At 30.7% G+C, this 19,758-nt stretch overlaps 3 protein-coding genes across 5 annotated transcripts; 1 reads left to right on the top strand and 2 right to left on the bottom strand.

The window, feature by feature from the left end:
- Positions 1-6,128: 6,128 nt before the first annotated feature.
- Positions 6,129-11,741, bottom strand: LOC119683325 (serine/arginine repetitive matrix protein 1). Of its 3 annotated transcripts, XM_038096977.1 has the most exons (7): positions 11,608-11,741; positions 10,454-10,716; positions 9,212-9,915; positions 7,686-7,777; positions 7,252-7,627; positions 6,778-7,188; positions 6,129-6,715 (listed from the first exon to the last, which is right to left on the bottom strand). In XM_038096977.1, the coding sequence occupies exons 2-7, from the start codon at positions 10,530-10,532 to the stop codon at positions 6,578-6,580; spliced, it is 1,800 nt and encodes a 599-aa protein (XP_037952905.1). In that variant the 5' UTR covers positions 10,533-10,716; positions 11,608-11,741; the 3' UTR covers positions 6,129-6,577. The 3 variants fall into 3 exon arrangements, with proteins under 3 accessions (XP_037952905.1, XP_037952906.1, XP_037952904.1); XM_038096978.1 differs by lacking the exon at positions 10,454-10,716; XM_038096976.1 differs by lacking the exon at positions 11,608-11,741 and having other exon boundaries at positions 10,454-11,598.
- A 1,827-nt stretch (positions 11,742-13,568) lies between these two features.
- On the top strand, positions 13,569-17,862 carry LOC119683326. The gene is made up of 7 exons (XM_038096980.1): positions 13,569-14,007; positions 14,070-14,296; positions 14,353-15,183; positions 15,243-15,397; positions 15,495-16,601; positions 16,832-17,193; positions 17,270-17,862. Exons 1-7 carry the CDS (start codon positions 13,871-13,873, stop codon positions 17,727-17,729), a joined length of 3,279 nt encoding a protein of 1,092 aa, XP_037952908.1. The 5' UTR covers positions 13,569-13,870; the 3' UTR covers positions 17,730-17,862.
- Positions 17,863-19,174: 1,312 nt separating this feature from the next.
- Positions 19,175-19,713, bottom strand: LOC119683327 (protein PET100 homolog, mitochondrial-like). Its single transcript, XM_038096981.1, has 2 exons — positions 19,632-19,713; positions 19,175-19,557 (listed from the first exon to the last, which is right to left on the bottom strand). The coding sequence occupies exon 2, from the start codon at positions 19,545-19,547 to the stop codon at positions 19,302-19,304; it is 246 nt and encodes an 81-aa protein (XP_037952909.1). The 5' UTR covers positions 19,548-19,557; positions 19,632-19,713; the 3' UTR covers positions 19,175-19,301.
- Positions 19,714-19,758: the final 45 nt, after the last annotated feature.

The following is a 19,758-nucleotide window of genomic DNA, read 5'->3' on the forward strand; positions in this document are numbered from 1 at the left end:
AAATGAAAAGCTCATATTCCTTCCTTTCTTGACATTATCTCTTACTTTTTCATTATTTTTACTAAGTAATACAATACACAATGAGTTTCAGCACAAAATATCTTTTATTTCTATTTGTCTTATTAGCATTTCATTTAAAATTTTCTTATTTACTGCTCTTAAGAACATGGCCTGTTCACTTCTTCTTTAAGGCGGCAACATATTTTTTTAGCTCAAGTAATTAACTCCGTGTAGATTCATACTACATATTTACTACTAATATACCACATACTCTCTAGGTATGCCTAATTAAGGTTATAAGGTTATCATATAGATTAATTATACGTTTAGAGAAATTATGAAAACAAGACATTGTTTTGTTCAAGTAATTTTATATTCAGTGCTCTCAACTAATATCAATTTACCTTATGTAGTTTCTTCTATAGATATTATTCTATCAATTTTCCATTAAGCATTTATGCAAACGTTTTCTAAAAATTTCGATGTGAGTGCTTAAAGTAAATATTCCTTCCAAAGTTTCTTTTGTAATTTTCCTTTTTTTCACTAAAATCCACAAACATAGGGAAATCGACGATTCGATTTCCGTTTTTATTTATTCATATACTCCACTTTATAGCTAAATAGGAGAAATAAAGTCAGTCAATTTGTTTTCGATGTATGCATTGATCAAAGCAAAACTTTTTCCAACTATTAATTACTCATACGCACTGTTAGCTAATTGCCATATCCTTTCAATTAACCGAAATCTCTTTTAGCACCCAGGGTTTTTTTTTGAAACACTTCAACCAGCAATCCAGGCATTGTCGATGGTATGTGAGCGTGACTGTTGAGATCTGGCTGCACATAAGTGTTGTTATCACGCCGACCTCGTCGTAACTCTGTGATGAGTTCAATGGAAATTTTTATTGTAGAAATGAAAATGAAAATAAAAATTTATGGAACTGCAGTCAAACATGACTAATTTGTTAACTTTTCACTGAATCCAACAACCGGAAGCAACAAAAAAAGGAAGTATGCGCAAATTAAAAGTTATTCACAGAAGCTAATTGAGTACGAGCAACTTTACTGTACCAAACAAAAGTACAGAGAATTTCTGTAAAACACGGATTTCTGCAGCAACCATCACAATTGCAATATGTTGCTGGATGCTTTTAAGTCCAGATGTTGTTTATCGTTCAAGTTAAAGTTAAGCGTTTTTAAACCACACTCATCGCCATCCATTTTTTGCATAATAACTACTGTTAATAAAGTTAAAGGATTGTTGTGGGTATAGAGCCCATAAAGTCCTGACATGTCCATAAGATAACCATCAGCTTTTTGAAGTAATTCGACTTTATCAATATCGTTTAGCATTGTCAATAAAAAGTAAAATAATAATTCCAGTGTGTCTCTAATATTTCAATAACTCTCTGGTAGAATGCTTCAAACCGAAACCCGGGAACAGCTTGTCATGGCCAAATAATTAAGTAAGTCTAGAATAATTCATCTTTGACCTCAAAAGTTGCGTCACTAGAACAGCTGTAACTAAATGTGTAATCATTCAAATGTCATCAAGATATTATTTGAAAATTGACGCTTTTTTAAATTTAAACAGATTTTTACTTATCAGCCAATGTATTATTAAAAAATAATGAGCTCGGTTGCCCCACAATATAGAAAGTTGAAAACCGTTTCAGCAAAAAAAAACTTCAAGATTCCTCAGATTCGTGGAAGGCGCTAACAAATTACCTGATGACTTCTACAAATCTACATAGAGGTCTAACACTTATTTTATCTTATATCCTGTATTCTAATGTAGATGTCACCAAAATTTTTAACTCTCCGCAGGTGCATAATAATAATCTGGTCATAACTATTATCAGACATCAGAAGATCAAATTCAATGTTGATAAAACAAAAGCAATATTTTACGAATCGTAAGCATTACAAGAATCCAAGGGTGGTCATATTAAATAATCCCAGAATTAAGTGGAATAATAATATAAAATACCTAAGCCATACTTTTGACAAAAAAAATTGATTTGGGAAAACCATACAAACCAATGAAGGTAATCTATACAAAAGAACAAAATCAACCTCAACGCCTTTTCAAAGAAAAAAGCAAAGTCAGAAAAATAGAATGGTCATATATTAGCCCATCTTTGATGTATGTTTGTGTCGTTTTCCCTAAAGCAGCTAAATCCATTCTTGAGAAACTGCAAAAATGTCAAAACGTCAAAGATATGCAAGATTTCGTGGTATGTCAACAACTCTTATACTTATAAAGATCTTTGTATTGAAACTATTGCCAAGTACAAAAAGGTTAGACCACCTAAAATATTCAGCAAAATAGATGGTATTTTCAACAATTCTTTAGAGGAGAGATTTGCCGATATCTATTTAGAGATGCTTTAAAGTAAAAACAGTGTCGCAATATAAGTGATGCAGGTAACCGGATTCCCCTAGTGTGAACCAAATTGGGCACATTCAGAAGATGGACCAAACTGCTAACTAATAACAACTTCATTAAATTACAATTTAATTTACTAACTGGTATCACTGGAGATCAATAACTCCATGTGTCATAATTCCATCAGATACCTAATCTAAACCTAACCTAAACCTAACCTAAACCTCACCTCTAATGTTTATTAATTCTCCTTTCTTACTATCAGTCTTTTTAGAGCAGTGTTTATACAACCAATTCGTTCCAATTTTAACGATCTGATACGACAACTAACCAATTCCATACGCCACAACTGCTGAGCTCGTCTAATAAATTATTAATCTATAACATACAAGGGCAAAAATCGATGCGCTTGTAAGTACTTCTTACCACTTTCTTGGAACGAAGCCATCTCAAATATAAAACTTAAATGAGTTATAAGTTATTATATTCTGACCCTTTCGTCTTTTAATCAAGCTTGTTACCGGATTCGTTGTCTATCAGAAAGTAGAACTGAATAATATATTTTCCGATATGAACTTCCCTCATTATGCAAAAGCTGATTTATTTGATATGATTTAATTGTCCATATATAAAAGATGGGCGAAATATAGAATTATTCATATAAGTTTTCCAATTTTTGAATGAAATTTAATACTTATAGAATGTATATTACCGACATCTGCAATAGTATATGAAAAATGTTTTTAAGGCAAAGTGTTAACAATGACTCAACTCTTTACATTTTTTTTTTTTTTGAAAAGTTTTTCCCCTTTCAATCCTTTTCTGGTATTGAGCATATATTTCACTTTCATTGATTGGCAAACTTTTTACCCACACGTAATCAATCAATCTTGATTAGTTTTTAAGCACGGAGGCACATATTCGAATCCACAATATAACTCTGCAGACATAAAGAAAAATATTCTGCATTTTTTAATTGCTCGCGGCATTTTTGTAAAAATTTTTTCTAAATATTTTATGAAGCCCATAAATGTTGAATATAAAAAAATATATTTTAAAACGCAGCTAAAATTGATTAATAAATATTTAAATTATAATCATAAAATTTTTGGATACAGAAAACAAATATGCAGGAGAAGCGTACGTCCAAAAAATCAATTATGTTTAATATAATTTTGAATACTTTCTAATATAATTACTAACACTCCTCTTTTTAGAAGTGTATCTAAAATTATATAATTATCTACAACTTAAATTATTTCGGCCTATTACTTTTTCTTTAGTGAACCAAAATTGGATATTAAGTCCCAACAAAGAAAAGTAATTGTACATACTTTCTACTCAAAAAGTTCCCGGAATTCCATTACAGCGTTCTTTAGTGTACTCACAAATATATCTTCCTTTGATATTCATTTTTAGACACCTTGATGGTCATATCCTCTACTGTATCATCAAGTATATCTTTCTTTCATATTCACTTACAGGCACCTGGATCATAGCATTCTCTAGTGTATTATCAAATATATTTTTCTTTGATATTCTTTTAAAGACATAACATTTTCTAGTGTATTCTCACGTATTCTCAAATATAACTTTCTATCTAAATATATGTTGTACATAACTTAAAACACTTGTATTTTAACATAATGGTACATCATATGTCTAGATCATTTTAAATATAATTGTTGAAAAATAAAATTTTTCTTAGCTCAAAACTTGAATTGAAGAAAAAACTTTTAAACTAAAAAATGGTTTAGCTTCAATTTTTTTCTGAAATTTGCGGACAATATCAATTGAAATAGATAGAACTGATCAGTCATTCAACCTTTATTAAATTATAAAATAAATTTCAATATATATGTATATATATACCCAGAAGTGCACCCGTGCTTTGCTCAAGGTAGCTATAACACATATCTACTTCTTACCTTTAATTTAAAATATTCCTTTTTTACCACCTTCTTTGGTTTTATATGTATACATATTAAAGCTTGCACAAACCTCTCTAGACTATCTCTCGATAGTCCCGAAAGCTTATATAATTAAAGTTATAGATATAGATTCAATCTAGATTTTCTCTCAATCTGTCTACCATAATTTGGTTACACAATCCAACATTTTTAAAGTAGTCTAACATTTTTGTAGTAGTGTTAATAGATATTTATACGAATTAAACCATACTTTATTTGTCAAATCATATAAAACAACTGTTAATATCAGGGCAATCTTGCTACTCTGACAAAATATCTAGACCAGAACTGTCCAAAGCACGACCCGCGGCTAATGTTTGTGGGACCCGCGACATGTTTCTAATCTACCACAATTACACAAATTTTCTTTTGGTGTACTTTGGCGAAACTACTTTCTTTTATTTTTATGGTATAACGAATAAATTTAAATGAATAAAACTAAATTTAACATTATATCCGCATTTTTATTTTTCTCTAAAACAACTATAAACGTATGTATTTGTTTCTGCGACCATTCAATCTGCCCGCGATCACATCTGGTATGGACAACCCTAATCTAGATTCTTATAAATTATAAATTATATCACCTTCATAAACTACGATTATCTGCTAATTCAGAATGCAGATTATGCCTCGAAGATGAAAAAACTACTATACATATTCTTTGTATCTGTCCAGCTTTAATAACGCACAGAAAAAACTTGTTTCATAAGGAATTTCTGTTACCAGAACATGTTAAGATCTCTTCTCTAGATTAAGTTCTGGACTTTATCCACAAACCTATAAAGGGCTTTATTAATCAATAATAAAATTGATACAATAAGACTCTTCTGGCCGTAGTACCGGCTGTTGGGCGATTTCACGTCAAAAAACTTTAATAACTTTAATAATATGCATTTCACTTAAAATTTACTAATCAAAAATAAAAACTGCACTAAAAGTGAATCTCAATTAAAAAAGTTATCCCAGATTTAACAATTGAAAATGTCAGTGGATTTAGTATTTACGAGTATTTGAAGCCAATAAAACAATAGTGCTTTTTATATTATATTAATTTCAATCCTTTTTACCTATTTTCACCGTTACCAGATGTTAGTACTGTAATATATGCTAACAACTAATTAAAGGATTTCAATTCAGAGATTTCATAATGTCAGTTAAATTACATATAGGCAATCAATTGATCTTAAAATTTTTTTATTCAAAATCTAGTACATTTAGTTATATTATCAATTAAACAGTGTTATATCTATATCTCACAACAGACTACCTATATATAGATGTCCAACACCAATCACAAAATTGGCAACAATCTTGAGAGTTCAAAAATCTGCGTTTTTATAAAGTTCATTTTACTCATTACTAACACATTGAAACATAATTTACTTGAAAAGTTCAACATTTGTGATTTAATTCAAATTCTAATTTTAGTAAACATTTTTTTTCTATTGCGTTCGACATCTACATATAAGTTGTCTTTGAGCTTTAATTAAATTTGACTGTCAGCTTCAACCTAACCAATTGCAAAAATAAAATTGTTAATTAATGTAATATGATTAAAGCAAAACAAATAACTTCTGTTATTGGCCATTATTTAATTGAAAATAATAAATTGTTTAATATATAGTTTACATCAAATTATCTTAATACATTCGAAATGTATGAGCTTAACACAAAACTAATTCTTTAATGATATTACTTAGTTGTTTAATTTTTCTTTTGAAATCATCTTTATATATATAATTTTCTTATATTCTTTTTATGTTTTTAATATATATTTTTTATATATTTTCTTAAATATTTTGATTGAAAATAGCAACTGAAAATTTCTTAATAATATAGATTGCAAACTGAATTACCTTTGTTCTGGCACATGACCATTGTTGGTGGGTAAGTTAATATGTTTGTTAACTTACTCTCACGATTATTTTGATATTAGTTATTATATGGACTTTTTTTTATGAATATATGTCAATCTTAATAGTACTAACATTTAGAACTAAGATGATTAGACTAAAATAATGCTTATTTCCAAACACTGTAGTCTAAAAAAACAGTGCTTAAAAATAATTACAAAATTTTTTATTGAAAAAAAAATTTCAATAAAAAATTTTGCTAAACTCTTTAGAACATCAACTATTGTTTTATATTACATAGTTTCAAGAATCCTAAGAATCCATAAAGTCAACTTTGTAGAAAATGATATTTAATTTTATATTTAATTTAAACGCTGTGCAATTGGCAACTTTTTACGTCTGCGTCTTTGCATTTGCTGACGTTCCCAAAATTCATAATAACGTTCATGTTTCAACCATTCTTGATATTTATACCACCATTCTTCCCATTTTATATAATCCTATAAAGAAGTAATAGATAGGAATTACATAATATTTTGTTTCATAAAATAACCTAACTCACTTTCAAATCTAAATCGCGTAAATAGCCACGACTTTTATAATAATCATAACGAACGCGAACATCGTCCCACGACAACATACCCGACGGTGCCGTTGTTGCTAATTCTTCCGGAAAATGGCCTGCAGGTGCAGGTGAATAAGAATACCGACGCGGTGGCGACTCAAGACCTTCTTCAATCATAACTTTTAAAGCTTTGCCGGTTGAATCTTTTGTTATTCGCATGTTTTCCATATTACTACGATCAATACTCCATTGAGCCATTTTACCAAAACGTTCTGATAATGTAAGACGTGTTGTTGCTGTGAAAGTAGGCAATGAGCCATCAGTATCCGAACCGCCAGAATCATCAGATTCTGAAGAAGAATTATGCTTCTTTCGCTTTTCACCCTCAATTTTAATGCGAGTTCTTAACTAGAAAAAAAAGCAAAAAAACGAATTAAAAAAATATTAAGAATTATATTTTATGATAATTACTTCTTTATCTTTTTTCTTCTTTTTTTGTGGTACAGTATTAGACAATGAGGAAGCAGGCTCTGGAGGTTCTGGAGGACGATTTTTTAAACGTGGATCTTCTGGTGGTGAATGTCTTGAAGCACGTGCTGCTTTAACATGTCCATTTGGTGATACACCACCATGACTTCTTTCTCGACTTATACGACGTAATTTTTCTTCGCGATATTTATCGATTGAACGATTAGGTGGTGAAGTTGCTTCACCATGCACACGAACATTGTGATTACCGTGGGGTCCTTGAGGTCCATTGCGATAAGGTATTGTTCGCACCGTTTTAGGTATTGGTGACCTAGGACCGCCATGACGACGCGCGCGACCCCGTTGTATAGACGTTGACCTAAAATAGCAATAGTATTCAAATACTTCGAAAAGTTAATACTTTAATTTTGACATACCGAGATCTGTGATGATGACTCGGCGAACATACTGAGCACGAGTCATCAGAGCAGCTACTCACTGAACTATTAGTATGCGAACGACACGAATTCTGCATAATTAAAATAAAGTTATGGTATTTTTAATATTTGCAAAATACATAAAAATTAATTTTTTGAAAAAAATTTTGACATATAAATCAATGACAAATATATAATCATATATACAAAGTGTAAATATTAGTTAACATATCACCCAATATTCGATAAAACGTTCCGCAGCAATAAATTTAAGTGTACTTCATACCAATTAATGAATTCTCCTAATTTTTGAAGAAAACATTTTATTTATTCAATCTGACTTTAGAACTGTATTTATAAATTTTTAAATGACTTAAAAATCTGCAAAATCTTAGAATTAGTGCAATTGAGTTCTATATTCCGACTGTTGTCCGCGTACGTGAGTTATTTAACATTGGGCGGTGTGTTAACATGTATAAATATAAATATAATATATTATATAAATATAATCCACATATTAAAATAAAAAACTACATAACAGAATATAATAAAAATATAAATATAATATAAAATATGAGAGAAATTTATATAATTTTTACTATTTATTTATTTATTTTACTGATTTCCTTGTACCAGAAATAAAAAGGTAAAACGAAAAGTTACTGTGAAATCTATAAATTCAAGTCCCTAATTTTGCAGGATGACAACTTTATCAGATCGGCTAAAAAAAGAACCTCTAAAATATTAAATCCTTTTCCTATCAAATGATAGATACTGACACATGAGGTAGAGTACAGTTTTCTCTTCTTCTGCAGAATCACAACCCCGATAAAAGTTATTATAGGTCATTTCCAGTCTTCCTCGTACGCAGGGACTAGTTAGCTGCAATACCGCAGTGCTAAGCAGTTTACGAAATTATTTAATCAGTTCAGATTAGACAAGATCCAGTTCAGATTAGACAAGATCCAGTTCAGACTAGATCGATCTTGAGATTTGGCAGGAGAGTTCATCTGTCCAAATTTGTTTAACTATATTCAGAATTTTTTGTTTGATTGCCAGCTGAACTGTAGCAAATAGGTATAACTAATTTTAGGGTATTAAACATTTTTTAATTTGATGCCTAGTATATTTTGGGCCATATATAACGATCTTCGTGGTTACAAAATTGTTTTAGAAAATTGTGAATCAAGATTATTAAAATTTTCTTATAACTAAAATTAAATTTATAAATTTATGTACTTTTATCTGAAAATGTATCAGTTGCTCAGAAACTGATATAGGTAGTGATCATTTTTTTCTAAAAAATTTATATCTATCACGTACTTTCTTCCTGCAATCGATCTCTAAAGCGAGCTACCTATTTACCTCTACCATCTTTTTCTAAGTTATTCAATTTTTTACAAATCAAAAAATAAACTTTAAATTATACTCCACATACACTAAATAACACAAAATAATAAAAACATATTTACAAATATATATTTAAATCAAACATATTTACAATATATATTTTATTTATTACTTACTCTTGGCGGCGGTGGCGATGGTGGGCGCTTCGATCGCGGTAATATCATTTGACCACGTTTATTTGGTGGCAAACTAGCGCCCGGTATAGGTGATCTTCGTCGACCACCTTGCGGTAATATACCAGAATTGTGAGGTGACCGACGCCTCCCAATTGGAGAGCGTGATGGCTTCCGACGCATTGACGGCTCAGGCGGAGAACGCGGCCGAGAATTTCTAACGCTGCCTAACATTGGACGACGACCAAGATCGGATGGCGAACGCGGAGGTAATCCTCGCGGAGGTGACCTAGGACGACCACGAGGCGGACCGTCCAATGATGATAATGGAGACATACGTCTTCCAATACCGTCTATATTATTCGGTGGCGTGCGTCGACGCATCGGCGGAGACACTGGCGATTTATGCATACGAGACCGACTACGAGAGCGCGGCGAACGCGAACGACCAAAACGACCGGAACCTGGTGGTGGACCACCAGATGGACCACCAGTAGAATTAAATCGATAATTAACCTCTCGATCACTTTCTCCAGAGCTGCTTTCTCCTTGAATATACATTTTTTTATAACCGGTGTGTCGCCAACGATTCGGATCCTTCTCTTCAGCTTCAATCAATTTTTTATCCCAATAATCATTGGTATTGGCTCGCGCTTTTTTCATAACGTTATCTATTTCGCGACGTTTTCCTGCTGGTAATGAGGGATCTGAAAAATATCGATATAGAATTAATACACAATTACTAAATTTGAAAAAATTTCATCAAAAAATGTCCCATAATTTATACAAAACAATGCCAGTGAGGAATAACTTTTTAAACAATATGTTAACGATGTGAATACATATTATTTGAATAAGAGTCTTTAGTTAAAGAGTTAAAATAACATATTTTTGTAAATTTCCTAGTGATTTAAAGAAATATTCTTTATCAAACTATTCTGATTTTGAAATACTTCTTGAAAGTAATGAAAATTTTAGAGCAGCCAGAAATGAACTTGAAATGGTAAATTTGAACAATTTTTCCGAAATTTCCATCAAGACCTGTTCCAAAAAACAATATGTATATTAAAACACTTCAAGTCATAAACCATTTAAAAAAGTCTTCAGATTATTTTTAATCGGGAAGCTTATGGTCAATTGTTAACCGAAGGTGATGTACAAAACTGAAAAATTTCAAACTGAAATAAATGGAAGAGATTGGATAAGCAGAACAGAAAAGATAAACAAAGAACTTTTGACATATACCTGTTATACGGGCAATTGTTGGTTGTCTATCCATGTGCAGTTTCGGATTTATGTCGCCACGTCTGCGCGACGTTGACATCGTGAACAATTAAAATATATTTAGATATAATATATTTTTCAACAAATATATTGACTCTTTAAAGCGTAGTTATCACGAATTTGTCTTAAGCACGACACATGGAGACGCGATACTAAGGAATCAATGAAATCACGAGATTTCGAATACCTTTCGCTATAAAACACGCACAGTACACACAAAAAAGCTGTAAAATATTTTAATTTATTGAAAATTTTGTAAGAGAAATGCATAACTAAACTTATAAATATATTTTAAACATTAATTAAACAAAACTTAATTATTAAACATTTCCGTATACTTTATCGAAATTTACGCAAATCTGACTGGGAGCCAAACCAAACGAACCAAGATTAACATTAAATACCGAGAATTATTAAATCAAACCAAGACCCAGAAAATGTTTTACGTTTTGGTCGGTTTAATATTTAAACGATTTATGTTATTTAGACCGTCATAACATCACGAATTCGCAAAGAATCAATTTCGAACCGCTCAGCAAAGCTGGGAATTAAACGTACATTAACCAATTCCGCGACGTAACCGATTTAACGAACCGACTCTTGCACAACACCCTGACATAAAGGCTTTTGTTAAGTTAAACACAAGCATCATAGCATAATATATAAAAATATATTTAAAACATAAATTTTTACAGAATGCAAAAAAATAAAATTTAAATATAAAACACTTATTAAAATAAAAAATAATTTGTATATTATCACAGTGCACGAAGTGCGATCGTCGGTTGTTGGAACACCAGCACCCGTTTCGAACGTCCAGAGCCACACGACCGGCGACAGCTCCGCACTAACATTTCTTGAGTTCTTGATTTAAAATTGTTGATTTGCTGACATGAAAAACTTCACAATTGCGTTTATATTTCTTTATTCAAATAATTTAATGTTCAAATGTCTTTTATACAACAAATATTTGTTACCGAATATTTGTTACTGTAAGAACTTCGAAAAAAAATTGGGCATAGCACATATTTGCTTTGTCAGCACCGAACTTTTGTACACAATTAAAAGTTATAAAATCAGTTTATAAAAATATTAATAACTTTAGAATTACATACATTTTTAAAACAAAATAAAATGCATAAATGTTTGTTTAATTTCGCCAAGTACTTATAATAATTTCATCAATTTTAAGAACGATATTGTTAAACTGCACTTATATGCATCAATCGATGACAGCCATTTTAGATTACATAAAAGCAATATCCGAAAACCAATTCCACTTCGAAACAGTGTTGTATTTTTAACTTTGAATGATTGTAGTCTTTGAATTAAATTTTCGATGTACATCAATTACGTGATTATTATATATTAGTGTGAAATAATATAAAAAATTGTTTAATACTGCATAATATATTTTAATGAATATGTTTTTAGGTGTCAATTTGAAATAATAATGTTTTCACTGGTTTTTTTTAGGTAGTTTTGCTAATTAACGCCACATATGAGGATAATTTTCTGTACAAAATGCTTTTATATGCATGAGCTCATTATCAATAAATCAGCACATTTGAGACCACAAATGACGAATACAGCCCCTAAAAATAAATTTCCCATAAGAGAAATTACCAAAATTTGAAATATGTGTTAAATGTTTTACATTTAAAATGTAAACAAACAACAGATGAGCTGTAAGTAAGGGCACTGAGGAAGTGAGTATTTAATAAAATCTTTGTTTTAATTAAATGAATATATAATTGATATATAAAATATATATATATGATATAATATGTAATTTATATATTTAATTATATTTATATATTTAATATATAAATGATATATATATTTAATTTTTTTATATAACATATTATTACGTGAAGTTTATAAAAGTTCTATCAGCTCATTATAATGTGAATGTTCTCTCATTAATATAAATAAGCAAGTGCCTGAATGAGGCACTATGAATGTATTATAAATATCGTCTGCTTATAATTGAAATGTAAACATTTTACATGAATAAATCAGCCCAAACAAAATATTGTAGAATGTTAAAATAATTTCCAAAAATGTTGCGTTATATAATTTAATATAAAATTAAAAAATTTAATTTAACAATAATTGGACAATTTTTTTTTTTCAAATCAAAAAAAAACATTGAATTATTAAAAGATTTTCAACATTTGTATTCAAATGTTACGTTCTTGAAAATTACGTAAAAAGAATTTATGGTGTTAAAAATATTTCAATAAATAAATAATAAAAGCAATCATCTCTTTAAAAAATTAATTGGTTGCAACAAAAAAAAATGAAGAACAGAAATCTGCGGCGTTATAACCTATGAAATACCTAGACCTATTTCTAAAGGCTTGCTATTTTGGTTTATATATAACATTTAATTTCTAGTTATTAAGATTGAATTTTGTTTTATGTATTCGTATGTAGGTTTCCTCGACGAATATGTTGCATGTTGCGATTACATTGCTTGCGAATTGACAATTTTGTTTTATTTGTTTTGAAAACAAAATGGATAGTGAATATGCAATGTATTTAGCTGAAAATCCATTATTAAATTATTTATTAATTTCAAACAACATTTATAACAACCTTTTCCATTTATCAAATTAAAATAACATGAAAAAACACACATTTCTCAATTTCCACCTTCAATTTCGCACGAACGAATGAATTTCAAACAAAATATTTTATTTAATCAAATGTTCGCACGAGGGAGCCAATATGTCTCACATATGATTGCGTATAATTGATTTTATAATTCAACTTATAATATAAGTTGAATTATATATTATTTTCCCATCTGCAAATATTACTCTGTCTGTCCTTTGATATTATTATTAGATATTCAACTAATTTTATTATTGTATTTAGACCTATCATTGCTTTATCGCTGTTCATTACAGCGTGTATTTTTTCGTTGATGCAGTACAGTATTTTTTACTTAAAATGATTAAGATGTATTAATATTATTTCATATATTTTTAATAAAATGGATATGGCATATAGATAATATAGTTTAGAAATGCATATCTGTATTTACGATAATATTCAAAATAACCAATATTACAGTGGCACTCAAACTGTGACCGGTTAGTAAAAGACAATATTTTTCGAAAATCAGCAGTTGGCCAGCATTTTACTAGTCCTTGCATGTTGTTGCTGTTTCTAATTGAGAAATACGCCCAAGTTTATAATTTATTAAATTGGCAAGATATTCAATTATATCACAATTAAAATGTTAAACAGTTGTGAACCTTAAGTGTTTGTAATTTGATATATAAACTGATACCCTCAGATGTTAAAAGTATACTACATACATTTATACGGTGCGTCGCGTGAAATTTCTATTTTAGGAAGGAGAAATATATGAAAATGGATTTTAATTATTTAAATATAAATGACTTGTCAGATGAAGAAATTGCATTGCATATGCGCGAATCGAATTTTGAGAAATATAGATCGCTTGTGCGCATGCACTTGTCATTTGAATTGGAACTAAATGAGTAAGATAAACACCTGCCGTTTGGTTATATGCAAATAAAAGTTTACTTCCTTTATTATACAGATTTGATTTGCCATGCCATGAAATCGTTTATGAAGACAAAGGAAAATGGAAAAAGTGGAACCGTATATCAAAGAAGCAGAGACATCATCTATCTGCGGTATGTTCAACAACGACAAAAGGCTCCAACAGTTCTGGTGGCAGTCCTACAGAAGGTCTACACCAGCAAATTGATGCTGGATTTTTATTCCACTTGAAGGAAATAAAAGAGTTCTTATTGCTTGAAAAAAGTTTGTATAGAAAATTGTATGCTAATATATAGACATTGTTATGGTTTCATTTACAGATATAACACAGGAAGGTATATTTCGTAAGACTGGTTCTGTATCAAGACAAAATGAGTTACGGATACAAATACAAAGTAACAAAGCGTTAGAATTGGAATGCAGTAGTTATTCTGCACACGATTGTGCCACAGTTTTTAAAGGTTATTTGGCTGAATTGCCTGAACCGGTATTAACTGATGCACACTATCCCGCACACTTACAACTTGCTCCACTTTGTATCGGAGCAAGTTATATGGCATCAACGAGCAATACCTTTAAAGGACTAAACACAGAACATCAGAAACGCGAAGAGCATTTATTGAATTCAATTCAGCTTCTCTTATTACTTCTACCCTATGATAATCGACAACTTCTGATGCATATAATTGATTTGCTTTACGCTGCTGCACAACAGGAACACTTAAACAAGATGTGTGCAGAAAACTTAGCAACCTTATTTGCACCACATCTAATATGTCCAAGGAATATGCCACCCGAAGCCTTACATTATCTATCAAAGAAAATGTCTAGTATTATTGCTTATATGGTCACGAAAGGTACAAAAATATTTGAAATGCCGGCGAAATTATCAACTGACATAAAAGCATATTTCTTGGAGCGTAAACGAAAAAAAACTATGTCACCTGAACTAACACTTGACGAATCCATTTCGGATATTTCAGCTGTTGAAACAGTCTATACATTTGTGGATCGTGAGAAAACACTTGCTGCCCACACAACTAACACAACTGATACAGAATTAGCGCAACTCTATGCACACATACAAAGTCTACCTGAATCTTCAAAGAAACGTAGACTTATTAAACAATTTAATAGACAAAATGGACAAGGTAAGTGTGCCAATATCTTGTATTTATATAGAACATATAATAACAAATTCACTCAACAGGAACGCCACTGCAATTGGTAGTAATGAATCGTATTAAAAATTCTGACGCTGGGCGTAGTGCTAAATCTTTAGGTGAATCTATTAAAAAGCATATTTTCCATAAAGCAATGTATCGCACCCCAAAACGCACAAATCCAACTTCTACAATACTTGAGGTATGTGAAGATTTTAGCTCTTTTGCATGGTTTTATGTTGTTGATGTTTGTTTAAAACTTTAAATTTCTGTTTGTGTTACTAATTCTCATTTACTAGACACCAAATATTTCAAGCAATAAAAATCCAAAATTACGTGTGCTATTTCAAAGTCCTGCAGCGGAAATGAAACCTGCAGCAAGCACTGCTTCATCTACATGCAACAGTAGTACTAATTTTACGCATGCTATTAATACTCATTCGCTGATAAAACCCATTGATTCTTCATCATCGCATACAAATTTAAATGGTTTTTCAAAAAACTCCGCTGACGGAATTGATACTTTGTCAACATGTAGCAGTGATTATTCAATACCAACCATCTCCATATCAGCGCCCGTCAGTCGTCAAACATCAAATGAACTACCTGGTACAAAGGCATTAAGTGCATCCTACACATCCGTAACTGGTGTTCAAACTGAAAATGAACTCTTTACTGACATGAATTGTTGTGCAACGCCACTTAAACTTATTTCCGAAGCAGCGAAACAGTTGATTAGTAGTAATATAAATGACACAAATAATGCGAATCCACGAAAAACTGTTGCTTGGGATGATGCTTGCTTGTTAACAGTGGAAGAAATCTCTAATCCTTGCACACCTGCAAAACAAAACAATATGGATTTAAAATCACGCTACAAATCAGAACCAAATCTGAGTCGGATTCTGCCGGACAAAATTACAGAGTCAACAACAAATATGTCGGCTATATCCAAAACTGGTTTATCATTTAAACGCAAACTTATTAAAGGTGTAAGCATGGGTAATCTTAAATTTTTCAGTACACCAGATCCGACTAGGAGGTTAGTGCGTAGCGTTTCAGCAACTCTGCGCAAAACAGCCGGTGATATCGAACGTTCAGATCGTAAAAATTTATTAGACGACATAGATGATGAACTGGATGATGATACATTTGAAGAAAATCCAAATGATCATCTAGACTCTGACAGTGAAATTGAATCTGAAACCGACGTTAAGAATGAACTAGCAAGTACGACTAGTACCAGCAGTGAATTGCCCGGTTGCAGTGCCAGTTTTCTACACTCACAACAAAACCTGATACATCGTAATATAGATTTGATGACTAGCACACCTTCAATGTTTTTAGGAAGACGTTCAATGTCGCCAATAACTAAATCAACCCAACGTATGCCAAAAGCAATGCAAGTAAGTGCAGTAGGAGTTTGAAGTTATACTAAAATCGTAAGAATCGGCGCAGCAAACTATATATATTGTACCAATTTTTGTGTTTTGTAAATATTGTTTATTCTCATGACCAAAAATGTTTTATATTTTGTTTTGTGTGTGTTCAATTTCAATGTTTTATGTAAATGTTTGTGCATATATCCATTCGTCTGGAAATGTATAACAAACCAATACTCTGTTATATTTTGCAGGAGTCAATAATGACACCACGTTCTCGTAAGCCCGTTATGGTGTTGACCAATTTGGGGAACTCAGATCAAAACCAAACAATTTGTCAAACGGATTTGTCAAGTTTCCGAGAGCAAGATGAAGACGATTCTACAGACTGCGAAAAAATGGAGACACACCATATAAATTTACACAATGAAGATGCAGTCTCTGTTGGTTGTTACTCTGACATATTGCGTCGCAAACAACTATTGTTGGAAAATCAAAGTTTTATACAACAAGGCTCGTTGAACATTGCTGATACAGCAGCAAGAGGTAGCAACAATTTAACTGGCGAAAATAACTGTTCCTCTTTAGATGCTGATGCGTTGTCCAATAATTTCAAGTAAGTTTTAACATTTAATAATATATAAATCATTAATTACTTATAACATAATTTAACTAATAACGTTAATTTGCAGAGAATATCTGCTAAGTCGTAGTGTACTCACTGCCAGTCCAGTTGACTCGTCGTTTTTTAGTCAACCTGATGATTTCGGCTCGACACAAGAAATCGAGGACCTAAATGAATCACAGTTAAGTGCCAGCTTATTGTACTGTTTGGATGGAAATGAGCCGGATAGAGATAGTAATTCCACAGAACTTAAAGTTAATAATTCAAATATTATGGAAACAGATATAGATTCTATGTCTGAAGTATGCAATGAACGAATAGGTTCAATTTCTACAAACCCATTTGTCATACTTAACAATGCACGCAAACGTACAGCTAATAAAATCGCAACTTCCACATCAACCAAAACGCAAACAACAGCAACCACATCAAATTTAACAAATAAGGAAAATATTGACAACACTCAAAGCTACATAGTAACTAAGAAAATACTAATAAGCGATTATCCGGGTGAAACATCCTTTTAGTTTCATATTTCATTAGACAAATATATAAACAACCGTTGCACGGTTTATATTATATTAACTGAATAATACATTGGCAACTATATATTTACACTTCATTGCTTCCGTGTTTATGCATTTTTAACTTTTTATATAAAACAAAATGGTTGAATTATTTATAATGATGTATTTTTTACTTATATATGTATGTATGAATTATATTTATTGTATGCACAATTTTTATATAGTCTTCTATATTATCAAAATACATTTTATATTGTATAATTTCCATGTTAACATATATTTAAATATATTTAAACAAAAATATTAATTTATTATTGAACACAGTATTACTTTCGATGATAATAACTCCACTATAAATCGTCATGCTAAATAGATTAATATTATAGTATACGCAAAAGATAGAAAGGCACATTGTAAATGTTTATTTACTTCGTTGGCCATTTCAAACGTGAGTCCTCCTTGGCCGCGTATAATAACCTTTGAGACGACCTAGCCCAATCAGACCTGGTCAGAATGCTCTTAACGACTGCTCAGCACAGGCATAATAAGGGATTTGTTAACACAAATGTATACTACTCGATTGGACTCAAGTTAGTGTGTGCATTGGGACATAAAAACAGATGGACGACATCATGGGAGGTAGAGCTGCACTTAGGGCACAGATTAACACATTTATACGTGACAGGTAACTGTTAGCAATTGACTGTATCCTGATCTCAATTGAGGTAGTACAGTTTTAGCTGAGCGAGGAATGCATGTGTCATTCTTTTAAACTGTTACTTGTTGCATACGGAAGTTTCTTAACAGAATGATCTTTCATAGCTTAAATATTTAAGCGTTTATTTGTGTAATCAAAAATAATTGCTTAAAAATAGTTAAGCAATTTCAAACTCTGACTTAAAACCTTATGCCATTCTAGATTTATTTATAATATATTAAAATAAAATAAGACTACTGAAATCTTTGCAAAATTAATATATTAAATCCAATCCGGCATACCTAGATCACTAAGTAAACGTTATTGATGTTGTTATTGTAGCCCAAAGATATATGCAACTCTACTGTATATGCACAAAAGATCTAGTTAACTTATATTTTTTTAACGTATATTATATATAAATAGCGTTGAGTCTTAGGAAAATGTATAATGCAAAATAAACATTTATTATATTTAAAATGTCATTATGTGGAAAAAAATATTACTACTTCAATTTGTTTATTTCTACGTCAACTGCACTAAATAACTATTTTCAAATTTAAAAAATTTTTTAAATTAGATTTTAGAAACCAAACAACCCCAATAATGCATTAATCATATTTAAATGTTATTAATAGCTATATCGACCTAAATCTAATTAAAAAGATATATATAACAGATAAACACTTTAAACGTTATTCAACCCAAAAATTCATATCCTTTACATACAATTTATGTTTATGTTTAAAGAAGTTTTATTTCGGCATTTAAAATCACCACAAGATCATTTTGTTTTAACAAGTTTAATCTTAAATATTTACATTACTTAAAAACAAAAAGAATATTATATAAAATGCTGTTCAATAGTTCATACACTATTTAGACTTTTGTTCAATTTCATCAAAGGCTTTCATCATTTGTAAATTACGTTTTTCACGCACAGCACGAATTGCCTCTTCGATCTCTGCGCGGTGACTTAAATTTTCTGGAGGATACAGCTCGCGCTTCTTTTTAGTGACCCATTCTTCAAAATAGTCCGGTTGATTGAAAATGTGGAACAACGCTACTGGAAAAGTCATGTACATTGCCATCTTGCAGACTTCCAATACCCAACCACCCATGATGATGTTACTTTTATAAAATTTAATTTAAACAAATTATTTTTAATTATGTAAACCAAACTGGATTTATCACATTTAACGCACTTTTAATCAGTCAACAGAAATTTTTGTCTATTTTTGTTTTGATCCGCAGAGCTGTCAAAAACAGCTGAAATATCTGTCGATAAGTGTTGTGGTTGCCACTCTAACACAAATATTTTATAGCAAAGTC

The sequence above is a fragment of the Teleopsis dalmanni genome, chromosome 2 (assembly GCF_002237135.1).
Source record: "Teleopsis dalmanni isolate 2A chromosome 2, ASM223713v2, whole genome shotgun sequence".
NCBI lineage: Eukaryota > Metazoa > Arthropoda > Insecta > Diptera > Diopsidae > Teleopsis > Teleopsis dalmanni.